We start from the raw sequence: 21128 nt of genomic DNA on the forward strand, positions 1-21128 counted from the left end.
TCTGCAGCATTATGAATACACTGCAACAATTAAAGCATCAACAGGGGGAAGGAGAGAAATATGTTATGTACATTATTCATATCTGTCCTACAGGGAGACAGGCAGTCAGAGCTAATGAGAGGCTGTAGCTTTGAAGTCATTGAGCCCCTCAGTGAGGTGAATGGAATGAATTACGTACCACCATCAGACACGTTTTGCTATGTGCGAATGCCTTCCAGACGGCTAATTTTAGCGAGCGTTACGAGCCCTGTCTTGTCTATTTTTTAAGTTTTTATTAGAATATTTGAATGTAATTAAATTTCCTCCACACCCCTTATCTAGGAGAAGGTCAGAGACTCAACTGTATAGCAGTCCCTCCGGAGCTGGTAGGGGGGTGGATGTAGAATAAAGAGGAAATTAATATTCCAGGAGAATATATGTAAGAGTACAAGACATACTTGTTGTAAAGTGGAGTGCCTTTTCCTGCTGCTCAAAGCGAGAGAAGTATGAAGTGTTTTGGCAAAATGCAGCCTTGCTAAATAGAGGAGGCTCTGCCAGCCAGACTTGACCCCTTTCCCTGGCACCGCCGGTGCCCTGTGCCATGCTGATATGCTATCTGCCCAAACAGATGCCCACTCTCCGGTCCCCCCCACTTTACTCATAGCTGCCTGCTGATGTTTTGTCCGCCCTAGCGCTCCGTATCACTCTTGTCTCCTTGAGGAAGCACAGCGGAGAGATAACCGAGACCTACGTTGACCTCGCTGTTAAAGGGAAGCCGCCTGCTGACAAAAGGTCTGCCCGAGTCGGAGGACAGACGCGACATAGAGACATCCAGCAAGAGCAAAAAAACACGGTGTAAACGTTTGGCCTACCTCCACAGCGAGCTCTCCAGCACCTTGGTGGAGTCAGCGTGGTAGTACTTGGTCAGGATCAGGATGACCTGCAACAAAAGGTGGAGGAGAGAGATACATTTAAGATTGGAGCTACTACTGAAGAAAAAAGGACTGGTTAGTACAGTGGTTCTCAAAGTGGGAGGTTGGTAACCGAAGGTGGGTGTAGAGCCAATGCAGGGGTGAAAGTTGAATGAACAACCAGGTTTTTTCTGGACTCTATTTTTCCATGTTTTCATCAGTTCAACAGTTTTTGAAATTGGTCCAGTATTGAGGGAGAATTCTGCAGCCGCCAGCCGCTTAAACAAGCTGTAATGTAATCCTTTGGGGCAACCTGGCACCGTCTTTTTACGTCCAATGAAAGGGCTTGGTTGTCACTGACGGGCCCAGATAGAAGCAATTATTACAACCACAGGCAACTGTGAGGGAACTCCATCTGCACTGCTGCTGATTCTTATGCAGAGTATTGTTCGAGGGTGCTTGGAGAAGCTATTACCCTGAACAAATAACAGTCTTGTTTGCCTCTTTGATTCTAGAGAGAGCTCACACAATGCGTTCTCAAGTATTCCTCCATAGCCTCCTCAGTGGAGGCAAAAATCCTGAAATTAGCTTCAACACATTTTTCTTGGAATGATTTGATTATGAATTTTTATTTTGGGGGGGGTTAAGGGTCACAAAAAATAAATAAATAAAATGTAGGGATGCATTATTCATAGGACAAAGACATTTTGGTCCAGGGCACAACCCCCATGCGTGTATACGCTGGATCAGAAACTCTTGTCTTTCATATTTTTCTGAGAACTCCTGTTCTTGACAGCTAGAGGTCTGCTGGGAGTTGCGTTGCCATGGCAAGAGTGTCAGTGGGTCAGGGAGCACAGTGAGGCCTGGAGGTGTGATTGACAGGTCCTAGGTAGTGGAGCAAGAGAAAAACCCAGGCCTGTCTTTAGGCAGAGGGGAGTTGATTGACCGAGGGGTCCTGCCCAGAGGCAGCTGCCAACATCTGGCCGGATTGAAGGTGGCTGCTCCCAGGGAGTCAAGCTGCAAATGATAGGACACTCCTGATACATCTTAATGTGGAAAGCAAGCACAGCCTGTAGCACCATATTCTCTGTGTCGATAGTACACAATTATGACTCTTATTTTTAGGCTGCATCTTCAAGAGGTAAATATCTGCTTTATTTCTTTGTCAGACTTAATAAGATACCTGGCTGCAGGCCCAGATATCTTCTGAACTATGTTTTCATCCTGTTACAACGTTTAGCCTTATCAAATTTTGCATAAAGTAGCGCCCCGAGGCTTTCACATTGCCCTCTCGTGTCTGGGTGAGGCCACACAGCCTGTAGCATCCAGCTGCAGTTAGTATTCAAAAAGAAACCTGAAGCGATTTTTTATCCCTTCCACTGAGGCGGGGCTGCTCTTTAACTGTGTCTTAAAAGAGTTGTTTTTTTCCCCACACAAAACTTGGTTAAAGCGGAGCACCACAGCGAGGGACATAACAGAATGAGCTCTGAGAGGCTCTAGACCAATTTCCACAACACAGACTGACATCAAAGCCACTCAGCGGAGTCTCTAGGCACTTGGCTCAAAGCAACCCCAAAATTGGGAGTTCCAACCCTGGTGGAGCTTTTTGCTTCCAAAGATGTTTATGGAGTCCAGAGAACCGGAACAGAGGGGGTTTCCTTGAGCAGCGGGCTGCTTGCCAGGGTTGATAACGACCTCGGTAACAGCTTCAACAGATGCAGTGACAGCCGACAACCTGCTTTTCTCCTCTGCCTCTAACTGTCATAAAAACTCTCTTTACTGATGAGGAATTAGACAGTATCTGAATTTGCAAACGAGCCACCGTGCGAGGCTCTCTGAGTCATGCAGCATGTAGCAAGTGTTCCCATTGGTCGTTGGCCTACTATGACTAAACTGGTGTTTCAGGAAACAGGCTGTCCGCCTCTGCACAGCTGTCCTTCACCTAATGAGATACTGGTGCAGAGCTTGACACTCGTACTGCGCAGGCAGTAACAGCACCGGTTCCTCCACTGAAGGATTAGATCTACTACGCTGCACACTTAATACTCGTGCCTCCCCAACCCAATCTTGGTTTTTCTTCAGCTTTAAAGACCCAGTGAAATGAAAAATACATTTTCCCCAGTTTTAATCCTGTAACCCTGTGTTTTAATTGTTCATTTTGTATCTCTTGTTATATGATAAATATATGTAGCAAAAAAAATCAGCTTCAGTGTATTTTTACACCTGTCTTTTCTCTTCTGCAAAGTTTCAGATGTTTGATGACTCATCCTGAACTCAGGGGCTTTTAACAAAAATCCATCTAATCAAATGAGACTTTGAGCGACTATACCTAGCCACACTGGTCATAAACCGCACCTCACCGTTTGTAGATCGTAGTAGCTAACTTTGTTAGAAACAAACTTTGTTCTCATTCACATAACAATGTGGCTGAGGTCTGCCGGATGATGCGAAACGACCTGCGGAGTTTGTGAGACAGAGCCGGTTGAAATCGGCAAATTTTCCCTTTCAATCTATCCTTCTTCCTCCTCCTACACTACCTGACTTGACTTTTGAAATATTGGAGATATGCAGCAGAACAACACGTCACTTGTTTGTCTGGGTCAGCCAGTCATTGCATTATATTGTGTCAATCCATAGAGCATGTGCCATGTCCCTGAAAAGCAGCTCCGCATAAAAATGTAATACACTACACAGCCTCTAACAGCTGGCATCCTTCCTCTGACACAAACTACATTTACCCTGCTGGTTACAAGGAAGCCCTGTCTGCAATATAAATCTATAATTATAGCTTTCTAAAAGTGTTACACATCAAATGGCATCCTCTGTTCTTGTACATTTTAAAAAGGAGAAAAGGAAAGAAACTGTGCCTCTAAAGTCTATCAGTTCATCGGCCCCCGTGAGATTGAGGTATGCATCATTCATCCAAATGCCGATGCCAATAAAATATTCTGTCTGTCTATCCCCACGTTGAGTCTGTCTTCAAGGCCTAAGTTCTGCTCAATTGGAAAATTATTTTTCTTTGGGGATAGAGTGGACAGGGCAAGGATGTATTCGGCCATAAATCACTTCTGGCAGGAGGCAGAGAGAGCGTTTATTTGGCAGCATCAAACCTAGCCACATTGACAAAACTGCTGAACAGCACAGAAGCCAGATTCCTCTATTGCCTCTAGTGTACGGAGCAGTGTGTTAAGACTACTGAACTTGGCAGCTTCTACCTACAGCTCATTGGACTAAAGGGCAAAATTGGCACGGACTGAGGATCCAACCAGAGTGGTAAGAAAAAAATCCCCTCTTTTTTTTTAGGAAATGCAATGCCATGCCATTAAGTTGTAATTCAACACAAATAAATCACAGGTCCTCACTTAAAGCAGCAGTGAGTAGAAATGAAGCAAATATGATTAAAAAAAAGTTGTTTTTATAAAACATATATTGTGACAGTAGTGCATGAGGCTGGTAATCTGAAAAAATCATGTGCCTCTGTGTCCTCCGGTGCTCCTAATGGCATCTGCAAGATTTCACAGACTGGAGGAAAACAACCAATCAGAGCCGAGCTGGAGTCTGCCATCTATAAGCAGCTGTCAATCACTCACAAACTCCAATCAAACGGTCAAACTAGGCAGCGCTGATCAAATATGAATCAATATTCTGTTACTGTAATGTCTATTTCTCTCTTCAAACATCTGAAGGAGAGAAATTTGCAAACAGCCAATAGGAACGCTCTCTCTCAATGAAATGACCTGTGATTGGCCAAAGTCTCCCGTCACGGGCTATATTTTCTAAAGCCTGAAAACAGAGCCATGAGGAGGTGCAGAAGTCTAGTTTTCTCTCAGAACACTTGAATTACAATATGCTGAAAGGTTACTATGGACTTTTTGCCCAATGTTGCCAAAAATATTCTGCCTACTGCAGCTTTAAGTCAACAAGTATCGTAAAACATGTGTAACTACAGCTAACAAAATATAATTTTTTAATAAACAATGAAAAGAAAAGAAGTCTCTGTGTCCTCTGTTGATTTAGATAACAAATTGCCAGGAAGTTTGTGATGAACTTGCTGACCTAATCAAACTGTTGTAGAGGAAGTATATTGCTCTATTGTAGCCGCCTTGAAATACCACAACCACATAATCAGCCACTGTTGGTTTCTTGTTTGTAAGCCGGTGGACAATGGGCCTAATGGCTTTTATTGGGGAAAAGTCAACAGGGTGGTCAGGACTCACGGATGACTTCATACAAGAGCTACAAGAGACCCCATTGAGAGACGAGCTCATAGCCGAGCTCTTTGCAAACTCCAGTTTGACAACCACTGTTTGTCCCTGAGACATTCCCATCGACTGTGTGCCATCAACCAGCTATTGAGGAGACAGCGTTAAAGAAAGAAAGAGACTGGGGGAAATAAAGACAGACAGACTCGGAGACTCTCGAGAAAGAATGCACTCATTCATTTTTAAAGCAAAAACAGTGAAATGTACAAGTACAAGTGTATGACACCCCCCCTCCTCATCCCTCCAGGCGCTTCGCATTCTCCAGAAACAGACCACACACACATTAACAATTCATCACGGTCTGTAATAAATGGGAAGAACTCATTTTTGTCTATTTAAAAAAAAAAAAAAAAAGATGAAGTCCAAATTTATATAAATTCCATGGCGATTAAATTTGGGGAATGAGACTTTGATGGCATCTATGTGTGTGTGTGAGTAGGACAGGACGATCTCGCTCTGTTACTCTCTCTCTCTTGCACACACACACACATACGAAAACACGCACACAATGATGGAGATGCACACACTCCAGTGCATAAAGCATTTCACTTTGTTGTGTAATCTGTAACCTTGACCATTGTGATTATTTTGGACTTTTACTTTTTGACATGCAACAAAGGTCCCTGGCTGGATTCAAACCAGAGATGTTGCAGTTACATGTGTCTCACTATCCCCTGGACGCAACTTGCTATTGTAGTCAGTGTCCACCGTTTGTGTCACTGAGCCGTCTCGCTTACATCTCACGTCTCTCGGCTCTTTCCTCCACTATGATATTATATACAGTATATACACACACATATATATATATATATATATAAACTATGGCATGTCATTCAGGAAATTATTATATATATAATGTGAAATGTGAGAATATTGAATGAAATTCTGAATATATTGAATGAAACTGAGAATATGGAATGAAATCTGACATCATCACGGCGCTGCTGCCGTCTTGTGTTTTAGGTCATTATCTGTACAGATCTTGGTGCTGCTAGACGTGTGTGTCACTATGAGCGAGTCAGCACGAAATCTAGTATCAGCCATCCTAAATAATGAGGAGATAATTAACACCCTGGCGAATTGTGTGTACCACAGGCCCAAATAATACTGGTAAACATATACAACACCGTTCTACAGATGAGGAGTTTATTCACTTTTTCATCGTGGAAGAGTAATGCGGAATTGAACTAGTTTACTAAAGATGGACAAATATTGACATATTTGAACTCCCCGGATCAATAACTCATAAACGAAATTTTGTTAAAACACCAACGAGGGATCTTTGTAACCATAGTAAAGTAGACAACAAGCTACAAGCTCATTTAAATCAAAACGAGCCGTCCTCTGAGCTGGATACATAACATTGGTCTCTTAATACATCCATGGTCTGTATGCGCGGCCGGCTGTGAGACGAGTGGTCAGGGACCGTCTACAAAGTGCATTGAATATTTTTCCCATTATAAATTCACCAAAATTATGCAAAAGCACATTTTTCCAAAATAAGCGTTGTAGTATAACCAGGAAGAGACCACTGATGATGTGTGAAATGATTTTGGTATCACTACAGTGTATAATAGTGAAGTTTGGTATCACTACAGAGAACACAATTGTTTGTATTCATGGTCATTACGAAGTACCCGACAGAACATTTCCTCCAAACTGTCTGTACACACAGAGGCTTCAGTTCAACATTTAATTTGAATAAACACCAGTCTTTGTTTGCAGGCCATTTGAATTCTGTCAAAAGTCATCTAAAAGAAAAATACATTCATTTTAAATGTACATCTCCTGCATTAAGACAACACAAAATCCCACAAATCGAACCAGTTATTCCATTTCAAACTCTGTACAACTGAAATATCTTCAAGCAAGACTCTGGATCACTACCAGTGATGCTTACCAGTGATGCTTACCAGTGATGCTTATCAGTGGCCGGCCCTACGAACTGACCTCACTGTGGAAGAATACTGGGAAAAGAGAATTTGCCTGCCTAATAACAGAGTGACACGAAGTCCAGCGTTTGGTTGCCAATATGCAAAAATACCCCACAGTCCTGCTGCTGTCTGTTATACTTGCGTGCCATTAATACACACAGAAGCATTAATATAAGTTATCATCAGGTACTAGGAAACAGCAGTCAGTGGGTTTGGACGTGCTGAAGATCAGAAACAATTGCTGACAAGGTGGGTGTCCTTTCATTACACAACAATTTTCAGTTAATATTATTAAATGACTGCTGTTCCATGGATATTACCCAACACTGTGTCCATGTTTGTAAAAAATATCACTCACCATTACCATTTTTGTAATTGTTATGAACTTAAAACTCAACAACCCTTATCAAAAGCAAGTTTATTCAAGTGTGCTATTAGTATACTACTTTTATGTAAGTGTAGAGAAAAGTATATTTGGCTTATGCTTACTTTTTGTTAGAGTAGCCTATTAGAGTGTGTGAGTTTGTAAATGTATGTTTTGATATGAATTTACTTCAATTCATCAAGAATGTTTTACGTTTTTATATTCTGTTAACCATGAAGGCATGCGAGAAACAAATTTTTTACTAATTTTCAACATATAACATCAAGTCAAATAGCAAAAGGAGCAAGTCTCTTCAGAGATATACTTAACAAAATTATACTTATGTATACTTAGCTTATGCCGACAAGTATACAGAAAAGTCCAAGTATACTTGGCTTATACTGAAAAGTTTGCAGAAAAGTATATTTGGCTAAGTGCTATAAGTTCACTTAAAGAAAACTTGCATGTATACTTGCAGTAAAAACTATTAAATTAGTACTTCACTGAGAGTATACTTTAAGTGTACTTTCATAAACTAAAACGTGGGCTACACTATGGAACTACTAAACTAACAGTATACCTATAAGTTCACTTGTAGTATAGTTCACATTATAGTATAGCATGCTTTACAAAATACAACTTAGATGTAAACTAGTTGTGCACTCAAAGAATACTATTCTTACACTTAAAGTATATTTTTAGAAACTAAAAAGTGGGCCAATTTAGTCCCAAGAAGTATCGCAGTAGTACACTTAGAAGTATACTACTTGCACATTGATATTAGTATACTTACTACATAACGTATACTTGGGAAATATACTCGAACTTTACTCAAGTTTACTTCATAATAATAACTTGAATTATAGTACTATTTTGCAAGGGAAGGGAGTGACAGGGGCGGAATAACAACAATTTAACTTGAAACTTGAGATATAGCAGATATTTTCTCATAACAGTGAATCTCAGGTGGACGGCCTGGCTGGGCAGGGCAGAGGCGAAGCAGGGCAAAAAGCAGGGGATAGGGAATTGGGGCTGCTGCAGTCACAAAATGAGTGTACAATGAATAGCTAAAATAATGTGTTGTAGTTTTAAATCACTTTAACCATCTTTGAAATGAAGGTGAATGTTTTCTGATTGTCTCAGTAAATTCATTTCCATTCCCTCTTTCCCCTTTTTCTCCATAAAAGCAATACACCAATATGTCACACAACTCCTCTTACCCCTGCTCAGACTCAACAACTGCACATTTCATCTTCATTGCCTTCGTGGTCACTAAGATGTTACTCCTCGTCCCTCTCTACATCCTCGTCCTCTACCTGGGTTACCAACGATGGCGGCAGCAGTACTCCTTTGCGACAACGAGCCACTCCGACATCTTCACCTTCCACATGGCTGCTATGGAGCTGATCTATGTATTTGGGTGGATAACCTTCATTTGTAGCGTATACACTGATCTCCCAAAGTTGCTGAGCTCTTTTGGGTATTCTGTGAGTCTCATTGGACAGATGGGCTTTCATATCCTGACCTGTATGGAACGATACCTGGCTGTTGTTCACCCCGTCATCTACCTGGGATGGAGACATTCAGGAGGGGACAAGATACGAAAAATCAGCATCGTATTTGTTTGGCTGCTGTGCTTCGGATGGAGTGGTGTAGCAGTTCTGTACGAACCTGAGATCCTATTTATGTCCTCATTGGCCTTCTCTATAATTGTCATATCTTTCTGCAGCATTTCTGTTCTCTGTGTTCTGAAACGTCCACGGCCGGGGGAAGTGGGAGGGGAGCAGGTTGATCAGGTAAAGCGGAGGGCTTTCCACATCATCACGGCCATAATGGGAGCACTGTTGTTTTGTTTTGCAGGGAGCCTTGCTTTTAATGCTCTGGATCACTCATCACTGCTAAACCACAGTGATGGGTGTGTGGTGAAGTCATTTGGAAACTGGTTTAGTCTACCGAGTAGTTTGGTTTTACCTCTGCTGTCTCTACACGGAGCAGGAAAACTGCCCTGTTGCCATCGAAGCAATGTGTAAAGACAATTACTGGATAGGATCAGAGGGGAACTCTATTAAGAATAAGTTTCACAGTAATTAATCTTCAGACAATAAGTTGAAGCCTAAAAGTTTAGATTTCAAATCATAAAAAAAGGAAATAGAGCAGGTTATATCGTCTGCCTATAGAGTAATCCCACCAGGTTTTATTGTGATTATTGAGGCCCGCAGCTTTCCTCAAAAACTGTGATGTGATTCAAACGGGTTATATTTTTTCACCGACGCACACCAATTTGTTTTCTCAATTCATTCACTTGTGCAAACAAATTAGTATTTTTTTTCTCTTGAAACAATAATCAATATATTAATTTAACCATTGAGTTTAATGACTCACAAATGACACTAACATTGTCATTATATTAACAGGATGATGAAACTGTATTGTTTATATCCACACATATCTGTAATATCATAAAACCAACCTCATCGCTGTCCGGCAGAAACCTTGGAAACCTGATGTTGCAGAGGTTTCTTCCATTTTTTCTTTTTCCCTGTGAAAAGGTTTTTTTGGGGATAGCTTTTCCTTATGCAATAGGAGGGTCGTACTGTAGAGGACAGAGGGTGTCGGATCCTGTACAGACTGTAAAGCCCCCTGAGGCAAATTGTGATTTTAGGCTATACAAATAAAATCAACATGACTTGACATGTTAATATTGTGATTATAGATAGAAGTGTTTGCTGGGGAGACTATAGCGTAGCTAGCTAGCCAATGAAATGCGATGCAAATACTCCCTCAGATGCGGCCGCTTTAATCAATGATGGACAAAACATGCATCTCCACATTTGCTGGTCAAAAACCATGGCTCATTTAAAATATTTGTCCATTGCCTGACAACTTTCACTGTATATTTGCACTAATAGTAGCCAAAGCTATTATTGAGAGGACAAGGATAACAGTGGCTCAAACTACTAGTTTGTGTTAGTGAGTTAACTAACTTAAGAATGTGAATTAAATCATTCAGAGCATCAACTACAGATTTAGACCTACAAAATATTCAAATTATAAATTTAGAGTGTACAAATGAACTAATATGAGAACACGAATCAACCTATTCAAGATTACAAATTGCAAATTTGTATGAAGAAATTTGATGTCGCGTTAACGCAAATAGTAGAGTACAGTGAAGATACATGCGGGTCTATTTTTTGCCGGAGCAGCTCGCATTTCTGAAGCAAGAGATTCACTTGTGAATGTATATAAATGCATATATATTGACAGCCGACTTAATATTTAGTGATGCATTTATTAGTTGCTGGCTTTGTTTTTTGCCATTATGGCAATTTTGGTTTGTAAATGTATCCCTTAATGGGATAGTTAACCCAAACTACAAAAAAGAATGTTTCTCAAATATCTATTGTGGTAAGCAGTCATGCAAATAGCTGTGGGTTTAGTTGTCTAGGGTTCAATTGGGATTTTTTAAACCTGCAGTAGGCAGTATATTTTTGGCATCAGTGAGCAAAAATTCCATAATAATCTTTCAGCATATTGTAATTCAAGTGTTCTGAGAGATAACTTAACTTCTGCACCTCCTCATGGCTCTGTTTTCAGGCTTAAAAAAATCGAGCCCGTGACGGGAGACTTTGGCCAATCGCAGGTCATTTCAGAGAGAGAGCGTTCCTATTGGCTGTGCTCCGACTGGTGGGCGGTGCTTGGTATTTCCTCAACTGATCTCAACATGGCTGCCGGGTCACAAACTTTCTCATTTTACAGCTAAACAGTACACTACAAGATGTTTCTGAAAACATTTGAGAAGAGAAATAGACATTACAGTAACAGAATATTGATTCATATTTGATCAGCGCTGCCTAGTTTGACCGTTTGATCGGAGTTTACAAGTGATTGACAGCTGCTCAGAGACGGCAGACTGCAGCTCGGCTCCGATTGGTTGTTTTCCTCCGGCCTGTGAAATCTTGCAGATGCCATTAGGAGCACCAGAGGACATAATTCTTTTCAGATTACCTTTCTCATGCACTACTGTCAGGATATAGCGACCGTTTTGTAAAAATATATTTTTTAAATCATATTTGCTCCGTTTTTACCCACTGCAGCTTTTTTTTTTTTTTTTTTTATTAAATGAAGATCCACATTACTTTCCAGGAAATTTGTGCCTGGCAGTTTTCAGTAGCAACAACTACTTTCTATCAAAGAAATAGTCACAATGTGTTGTGTCCGTATGATTACACATTTATATTTCTTCACTTGTAACATGGACATAAGATCAAAACTATTTGCATGGCTGTTCATCACTACAGTTAAGTAAGAAACTATGTTTTGGGGTAATTTCCTGTCCTTGCTTGCTCAGGCAGACACACACGCTTGTATAAAATAAAGTGCTTCATTCATTCAAATAGTTAGCCATTACCCTCATCCTTCCTGTTCAATGGCTGCGCTAATGGTTCAGGACACCAGCCGCCACTGACTAGTCACATCTGGTTGAAGTCATTTTAGTGTTGGACCTTGACCATGCTCTTTATCTGAGGCCAGCCAGTGACCCGCACACTCGTTACCATTTAACAGTAGCTTGAGATTGCCACCATTCATTAAACTGCTCAGGCAGAGAAGAGAGGAGGGCAATTACATGGACCTTTGCTTCTGCTTGCCTTTTGCTGAAAGCTGCTGACCTAACTCACAAGAGTCCATATACTCAGGTGGAATGGAAGCACATCTGGATACCCCATGAACTGTGGCAGGTGTTAGGGAAATTATTTCAACTTTGTTATTCTTTGCTACCTTTCACATTCAATATCTGAAGAGTTTCTAATTGTGTCCATTGGCAATATGTCTATTTGTTCCTTGTTACTGATAGAGGGTTCAATCATACAATCCACCAAATGGCTACGGTTAGGATAGGCTGTCAGGCATCAAGTCTCGCTAGAGTTTTTGCAAGTTTTCGCATATTTTGGGGTACCATATAGACATGACTAGATATTAAACTCTGTGATGCTGATCACATGGTTTTGGGACAAACCATTTTTTTGTTGGAGGGTGGTGTTTTGTTAGTAACATAGTAGACTAGAACGTTTGCAGACATTAATAAACTGATATTTGAAAGTTGATTTAAATTTGAAACTCATTTTCATAAAATGCCTTTTTCTAAAGTATTTAGAATTTTAAAATAAACAGATAAGCCTAATGCTAACTTTAATGTTTTTTAATCATTATTTTGAGGCCAAGACCCACAACAAAAATGGATATGGTAAAACCTGTCAATTTAGGAACATAATGACAATTGCAAGCTAAATGAAACACAGTGTGCACAAAATGTTTTTTCGGATTTGATGATATACTTTCCCTTCATCTGTAAAATATGATATTTTGAAGAAAATAGTTAGAAAAAATATCATTATCATCAGTGGACATGAAATGTACTCCCAATTAAACAATGACTCCATGATTCCATATTTCCCATATCTATAACAACAGAGATTGTGAGTAAAATGCTGTCATGACCATAATGTACCAGCAGAATTTAATCATCCATCCCTTAAACCTGCATCATTTTGTGAAATGGGGACAACAGATGTTTCAATATGAGTTGCCCTGCTACAATATCAAATAAAGGGAACTGTGTGCTTGTTTGGTTAATGTTCGATCTCAAAGTGTCTGTCATTTCTAAATCTCCTTTTGTACCAAAAACCTATACACACCTTACTTTCCGAATTTTACCTCACCCATTTTTTGTCATTTCCTCTCCCTCTTTCGTGTCGAACGGTCCTTTGTGGCTTCTCTTTTTGATCTCCACGCTTCTTTAAATCTCTGTGGTTTTCTGCGTCTTTTCTAGCTTCCTCTGTTCTCCCATGAATATCTGAGCAATTGCTATAATTGGTCTCTGATCAAATTGGAGGCCTGTTTCCTTAGGAAGAGACTGAAACAGATAGAACTAGCAATGTTCATACAAATGCACGTGCATCCTTCCCCGATTCCCTTAAATTATAGGGTGCATCAACAACAACAGGCTATCTTTGGTAACACACATTACTGTAATTCCACTGCAATCCGAAAAGGGTGTCATCATCACACATTTAACTACAACGTATTTATCCACGCAAACATATAGGCCTATTCCTGAGCGTGGAATTGCGAGGATGATTTCGCCCCGTGGAGACGTCAGTAGATTGACGATGCTCAATCTGACAACTAATTGGACCAACAGGACTGAGAGAGCTGAGTTCCTTAGATGTGTGATAATCCACTGCTGGGAGCCCGAGGCCTTTGGGACTGATGCAGCGAGGGTAGGGTGAGGGAGAAGAAGTGATAAAGAGAGATATGGGATATAGTGGGAGACGGGGGGAGATAAAAGGAAAATGGCTAGAGACCAGAAGACAAAGAGACAAAGAAAAAGAGCTGAAAGGAGAAAAGAGTTGAGAATGGATAGGTTGGAGGAAAGATGCAGCATGAAACAAAGAGAGGGAAGAAGAATTACAGTTAGAGAACGACTGAGAAAGATGAAGGAAAAAGGGAAGAACTAGAGATTGATGGAGGACAGAAACAAGAGTGAGGCATTAGAAATAAAGTAGGACATGGAGATTGGGGGTGTGAAAGCTGCAACGGGGATGGTAATCGATGAAGCTGAGGGATTGAGACCAGCCTTCTGGCCCCCAAATCTGTCCATTGATCTGAGCGGCTTACTGTGGACGAGGCAATGAGGTCTGCCGGGGCTGCTGGGACAACGAACCCAACTTAACCTGGCTCTGAGTAATCAGTGCTGGTCTTCAAGGGGAAACCTGATGAGTTCCATGACCTTTCATAGACATGTAGGCTATACTGTGATTCTCCAATGCAAACGGAGAAACTGGAGGCTAGGCAGGTTTGTCTTCATCACTATATGCATGATGGACTTCTCTGATCTCTCCAGAAAAGCAAACTCAGTAGAGTGCAGATCTCTGCCAGGTGTGTCTGCAATGATCACTGCTGTAATGTTTGATTGAATGGATACAAACCACAATTGCCCCACCGTCTAGACCGCAAGCGTATCAGACACATTTTACACTCGCCCGTCTCACGCAACAGATACGAAAAAATGGACAGTGAAAATTATCTTTTGACCTTATATTGACATCATTCCACCAACATTACTGCAATTTAAATGTCCATATCTGTAGAATATGTCACAGACATGAACAAAAAAAAAATGTATATTTATTTTGAACTCAACACTTTCCATTTCAAAATGAAACAGATTCTAAACTGAAGCAGTTGTTGAACACTTGCGGCCTATACCGAGAGTCCCTTGAGTGAAAGCTACAGTCATAAATCTGCACCAAAAATGTTGGGCTGATGGTCCAGTAGTGTATGAGATTAGCTGCGGACAGACAGACAGACGCACACATACCATCTGAACACATAATCTCCTCAGGCTACGCTTGTCGGAGATAATAACTACTATAACTTTTTCTTTATAAGTAAGGGCAAAGTAGTACAAAAGTAGCAATATCAGAATAAAAAGAGGGTACATGGACAATCAAACAAGGGCTCAATACGGCCCAAATAGAGGTTTGTCACTATGAGCAACACCTTTCACATAGTCATTGCCAACATAAAAATATTCATTATAGCGGCTTTATAGATCAGAAGTCTTCATAAAAGCAAGCACAGAATTTTGCGATATTTATGCAAGCCTGCTGAAACAAGTAGTGTGACTACTAATTACATAAAGACATGAAAAAAAGCCCCATTTAAAAGGAACAGTGTGAATGATTTAGCAAAATCTAGTGATGAGGTTGCAGATTGAAACCTCTCCCAAGCGTGTAGGCCCTGTCTAGGTGCTGAAGAGAGTCAGAAGCATCAGAAAGTAGATGCCATTAAACAAAGAAATAGAGCGACGATCTGTAATGTTTCTATCTCTTTCATGCAGGCTGATGAATAACAGACACCGGCAGTGTCCCATCTGGAAGTCAGAATCACAAGAAGAAAGGTGGACTAAGTAGATGGATAACTGGCTGGGGACGCCTCTCCTCCTTTCAGCTGGACAGATGTTCTATTGTGTTCCTAAAGCCTCAATAAAATCTTTCCAGACAGGAATGTTAGATGAGAAAATATAAATGGGGTGGAGAGAGAGAGGCACAAGTGGAACTATTGTAATACTATGGTAAGACACCACCTTGGTGAACTGAAGGATCTTCGTTTACTTTGCATGAAACCGTTTCTGTCTGTTTACATCTGGTTACACCATGACATCATTGTATCATATTTTTTTCCAGTAAAGAAAAAGACCAAATAAACACGGGTATAAAAAAAATGGAAACTCTCACTTTTTCCTTCAAGAGTAAAACATATAATCTAGGACGTTGTGGTCATTCATACTTTTATCCTTGGGCATCATTTCATGATTATTAAAACAGAGATGAATAAAAATGTACCCATACTTATTCTGTTAAATAATTCTACTCTATTAAGTTTCAAATGGATTCTAGCCTCTAGCCTCTAATGTTATAGTTAAATAAACCAGTTTAATAAGCTAGTTATAATATTTAGCTGGATAAAGATGTATTTTTGTGAATAATAAGCTGATACATTTCATGCAAGACATTCTTATTATAGGATATTTTGCATTTTTCTTACTGTCAACAAATCCCATGAAAAGACAAAAGCCAACGATTCATTGATCCCTCTAGAACAGCTATTGTCTGTTTAGCCAAGGGCTGTATCTCTGAGCCTGTTTTAAGGATGATATAATATTTGAGAGCTGTTTTTACATATTTACATCTTCAGTAGGAAACAATAGACTGACGGATGAGTGCATAAAGATGGTTTTGAGAAACGGACTGCGTAAACACATTGATTAAATTAAATATAAAATACTGGCAGTCAAAAACTGATTTTTCAATTATAAGAAACCGAAGAAAAGAAGAACAATTTAGCTTTTAGCTAAGCTTAAGTGTGGCTATCCAACCCTGTCTTTTAGAAAATACATTTCTATCCTACTAACTTAATAAAGAAATGTAACTATATTTGAGACTTTGCTAACAAATAGAAAACTATAAAATATAAAGGAACTGTTTTTTTTTCTTTCTGTGATTTAGTATTGCAATTCCATACAGTTTTATTCACAGGAGACATATTCAATATAAAATAATCAAAATCAATGCAGCAGAGATTTTCTGAAGCTCCAAGAATTCTGCTATGGTATACGCCTACATCTTTCAGAATCCACGGCCCCATTATGTATGCTAGTATCCAAGTTTAAGCCAACATAACCCTGATGACATCACTATGACATCATCAGGGGGTTATTTTTGTCTAACATGACATTGCTCCTGCAGGGACACATTAGACATTATACAACTGTTTTCCCAGGCTGATTAAAGAACTCCCCATGATTACTAAATCGATCTTTTATGAGTAAAATTAGCTCCCTTTTTATAAGAGTTTTGAGATTTGACATGTATACGCAGAGCTTCCTTGACGTTATTATAATGCATCTGAGATTAATATATTCAATTATCACCCTGTTTACTTTCAACACACATTTGCATGCAGCTCTGTTTTCTTTGTGTGTCCGTCCTGGCTACCTTTACTGTTAACGGTAGCATGGACAGGAGCTTCTGTCCTGGCTCAGGCTTCATCCTCTTCAGTGGATACAGCTGCTCGCCACAGCTGAACAGCTGTTGCCTCGGCATTATCATAATCCCCACCCCCACCCCACCCTCTCCTGATGTTGCTGTTTGCCATTTTTTTGGTTTTTGCTCCGTCATAAATGTCCATTGCCAGCTCTCTCGTCCCTTCACCTCATACCTGTAAGCACACTTTGTACAGCGCACTCAACAAAACAAAGTCGAAAACCAAACGTCATTAACGAATCCCACTGTTAACAATTGAGCAATGCCTGAGATTGTTTTGTAAATGAGAGTTAAAGATGACTTGGGTAAGTGGAGCAGAGCGTAACGAGTAATGAATGCAACATTAAACACAGTGGAAATACTCTCAGGGTGTAATTTGGGTAAATGTATTTGGGGAGCCGCTCTAATTACTTGAGGGAAATACATTATTTATCCACGTACATTGTTATACACAGTGTTTTTCCCTTTTCCCAACAACTGGGGTTCAAGCCCAAACCCTCATGTGTAAATGTGTAAAGAACTGGCAAATGTTATTTGGTTTGTTATCGAGCAGGTTTCCAATTCCGCTGACTCATCGAGGAGACTGCGTGCTCTTACTGCAACTTATCATTAGGTAGCGTTGATGTTATTTCACAGGGCAGTGTGCACTCCCCTGGAAATGAACAAGGTTATTACAATACCACCAGCCAAAGCCAGAGGGAAATATTATGGAAATTACAAAGCTGAATAAAAATAGCTTATCAACATCAACAGTTTAAATAGAGCAAACCTCGGCTGGATTGAAACAAAAATATCACCTGTACTCCATCCCAAAGATCCTCCAAGCTAGGTTTACACTGATCTCTGAATATGAAGCTTGATTGATTACATATTGGTTGTAGATCAATACTAGTTGTAGATGGGGAGTGGTTGCCCTGAATTGGTTCTAATTAGATATTAGAAATCATCTAGATTGTCTCATTTCTATGTTAAATTGTTTTCTAGTGTTTATACTTTTATACCTGAAAGCACCGTACTTAGTGTCCACTCTAACAGGCCGAGGTGCCGAGACCAGAGGGCTGTGTAAATACATTACTCGGCGCAACCAAACGGAGCATTAACATGGCAAATTGAGTTTGGTGCTTTCTGGCCGTGACGCTTCATTACTAGCCTGCTGAAGCGAGACACGATGTGTCAACGCTGAGCTCATCTCCCCCTCATGAGATCATCTCAGTCTGTCTCTCCGACGTCGTCTCTTACGGGAGAAACATTAATTGGGGTTAGCGGGGTTGTAACAATATAATAATAAAGAATAAAACTCTTTCTCTCTGCCTGTCAGTGCTCCTATCTGTACCTCACACATGCTTCCTAGCTCGTGTTCATTAGAGGCCAGTGTCTTTTTATTCTGAATTGAATGGGGAGTAGGGGTGTAAGAAAATATTGAATATTGGGATATTATGCTTTGTGATACTGCATCGATTATCAAAAACACTGTATCGATGTATGATGTTGGATGTTAGATGGACTGTTCTGATTGCATAAAAAAGGCGGTTTGTTCTTTATACTATGTCAGTTTTCCTAAAATTTGATTTAAAAAAAATCGCAATATATCACATTGCTTACAGTATCGCAATATATCGTCATATATTGAATCGTAACCCCTGTATCATGACATGTATCGTATCGCCAGATTTGTGTTAATACACAGCCCTAATGGGGAGTAACTTCAACATACAGCCTGAAGGTATTCACTTTAGAGGAAACGCCACAGCTCGCTTCTCACCAGAGGACTGGAATGGAGGTCTTTCTGAAGTTGGGGAAAAGTTTTGACAGTGTCACACATCAGGGAACAATGTTTAATTTGTGAGCAGACTGGAGTTTTCACGATGCATTGCTGACAGTTAACAACAGCAGCAAAATGAAAATGGGGGTGAAATAGGCAGCGGCTGTTTCCCCTGATGGGAGCACACTGGCTGTGTTGTGGAGTTTGGAGTTGTACCTCAGGACTGTTTGCTGATAGAGGCAGCTACCGCTGTTAGTCATTATGGGAACAAACCCACGTTTCATTATCAGCACAAAATGCAGTTGAGACAGCGCTTTCTGTACCAAGAAAAAAAAAAAAAAAAAAGTGCAAACATGTCTTCTTCTTGTTTTCCATACACAAACCCAGTGCTTGAAGTGGAACAAAAATAAGTGACGGTACTGTATTGATAAATTTCAGCACCCACAATTTCATTTATGTAGCCCAAAATCACAATGGTTTGGTGTTTTTAGCGATCAGGCCTCTTTGGTGTCTGAAATGTTTCTCCAATCCTCTCACCTCCAGCCAGGTCTTGAAAGAAAGGTGTTTAGCCACAGACCGACACCCTGGTCACTGTCACAAGCCATCAGCACCTTCTTGCTACTAATCAAACCCTCCCACCCACACATAGACAGACACACACTTTCCATTCAACCGCCCCAACCCCCTTTCGCCTCCATCTCCCTCGCAGAGAGACCCAGAGCTGTGGTCCTACATTAATGCCCTGTCACACTTCATTTAGCCTCTAAGGAGGGAGAGGAATGGAGTGTGATGTGGGTGCAGGCTTTAACACACACATTGCAGCAGCACGTAAACATAACTGTGCCCTTGTGCACGAAAACACACACACAAATGAAGTCAGAAGCTCATTGTGCTACTGTAAGCACTCTTGGAAACTCTGCACACAACCTGAATTTGCTCAGATTTTGTTTGGTCGTCTTTCCTCCTGCTGGCCTTCTCTACGTTCCATCCTCTTTGTATAGTCCTATTCAGGCTGAGGCCACCCAGCTATAGAATGAGGTCAGAGCAAGTGTTAAAGTCTACACAAGTAGAAACACCCTGGCTCCTTCACCCATTGAGGGACGCAAATGTACTGTGACACCGCTGTCCGTCAAACTGCGATGAAAAAAAAGAGCCCTCAGCAGTGACTGAAAGGCCTTTCAAACCTTGCAGCGTTTGTTCCGGGGCCAAGTCTGTAAAGTAAGCAAGGTGCTGCATCATTAAGCAAACCACATGAGGTGCGGTGTAAACCAAGCTTTGGCCAGGGGGTGATGTAACCCGTTGGATGCATGGCTCTCAGAAGAGATGCCAGGTTAGTGGTCCATCAAGATGGTTACCTGTACTGTACATACTGGCATTACAATACAAGGCAAAAAGAAAAAACAACCCAAGTACAGCTTCACTGTTTTGCTTCAACTCATTATATTCTAAAACGTTATATCATTATATTCCTCTGTTAGCATTACCAGGTAATTAGAGTTTGAAAAGCAGACATGGCATATAGTATTTCTTCTTTTTTTAATTTGTTTTATTTCCTTTATCAAGTGTGCAATCGAGCAATAGAGACATCTGTTCAGAGACGCAACACAGGCATACATGCCGAAGGGGGCAATCCATGGATTTCGACATCTTCTCAACATCCATATATTGTTCCCATAAAAAATAAATAAAAAAAAATAGGGATAAATAGTGACATTTGTCCATGAACACACAGGAAAAAACAAATAAATATACTATAAAAGAACCAAAAAAAATATATTTCACATTTAAATGAGGAGAGAAGAAGTCCTCAGGAATTGTTTCACTATCTTTTAAATAATGTCAGTTGAAAAAGTATGAAATAATTGGGGACCATTTAGTCAAGAATACAAAATATATGTAAAAAAAAAATCTAAACTGGGCTGCCCAATAATATTTGTTCAGGTACTTTCAGATATTAGAATCCCTGGACATTATAAGTGGTCAAATTGTTCATGTATGTATGGTTAGAGTGGTAATGTTGTTTTTCAATTTTGCTCCCAACCTGAGCCACAGTTTCAGCCTCAGTAAAATATCTGAGACACAACATATACGACTGCACGTCTGTTAGAATCGTAGAAACAAACATCGAACATTATGGAAAAAAAGAACTTATACATAAGAAGAACCAAGAACTGGCTTCCAAACACCCAACTGATTGCATGAACATCCTACTAATCCGTTTCTGTAAAAGAGAGAAATGTGGCATATATAGTATTTCAATGTTGTTGCATTGATATATTTTAAATGGAGGTAGATGGGCGAGTGTGAG

General features: G+C 40.3%; 1 protein-coding gene across 5 annotated transcripts in view; it reads right to left on the reverse strand.

Annotated features, from left to right (window-relative positions):
* Window positions 1-21128, reverse strand: part of sorcs2 (sortilin-related VPS10 domain containing receptor 2) — a 223546-nt gene that overhangs the window by 126624 nt on the left and 75794 nt on the right. For all 5 annotated transcript variants that reach the window (XM_074623541.1, XM_074623540.1, XM_074623539.1 and 2 more), the window contains one exon: window positions 852-919. Coding sequence is in view for 3 of the 5 variants with exons in the window: in XM_074623539.1 (XP_074479640.1) it covers window positions 852-919 (68 nt within the window). In the remaining 2 variants the exon portion in view is untranslated. The remainder of the gene's footprint in view (window positions 1-851; window positions 920-21128) is intronic.

This window comes from Sebastes fasciatus, chromosome 22 (assembly GCF_043250625.1).
Source record: "Sebastes fasciatus isolate fSebFas1 chromosome 22, fSebFas1.pri, whole genome shotgun sequence".
Lineage (NCBI taxonomy): Eukaryota > Metazoa > Chordata > Actinopteri > Perciformes > Sebastidae > Sebastes > Sebastes fasciatus.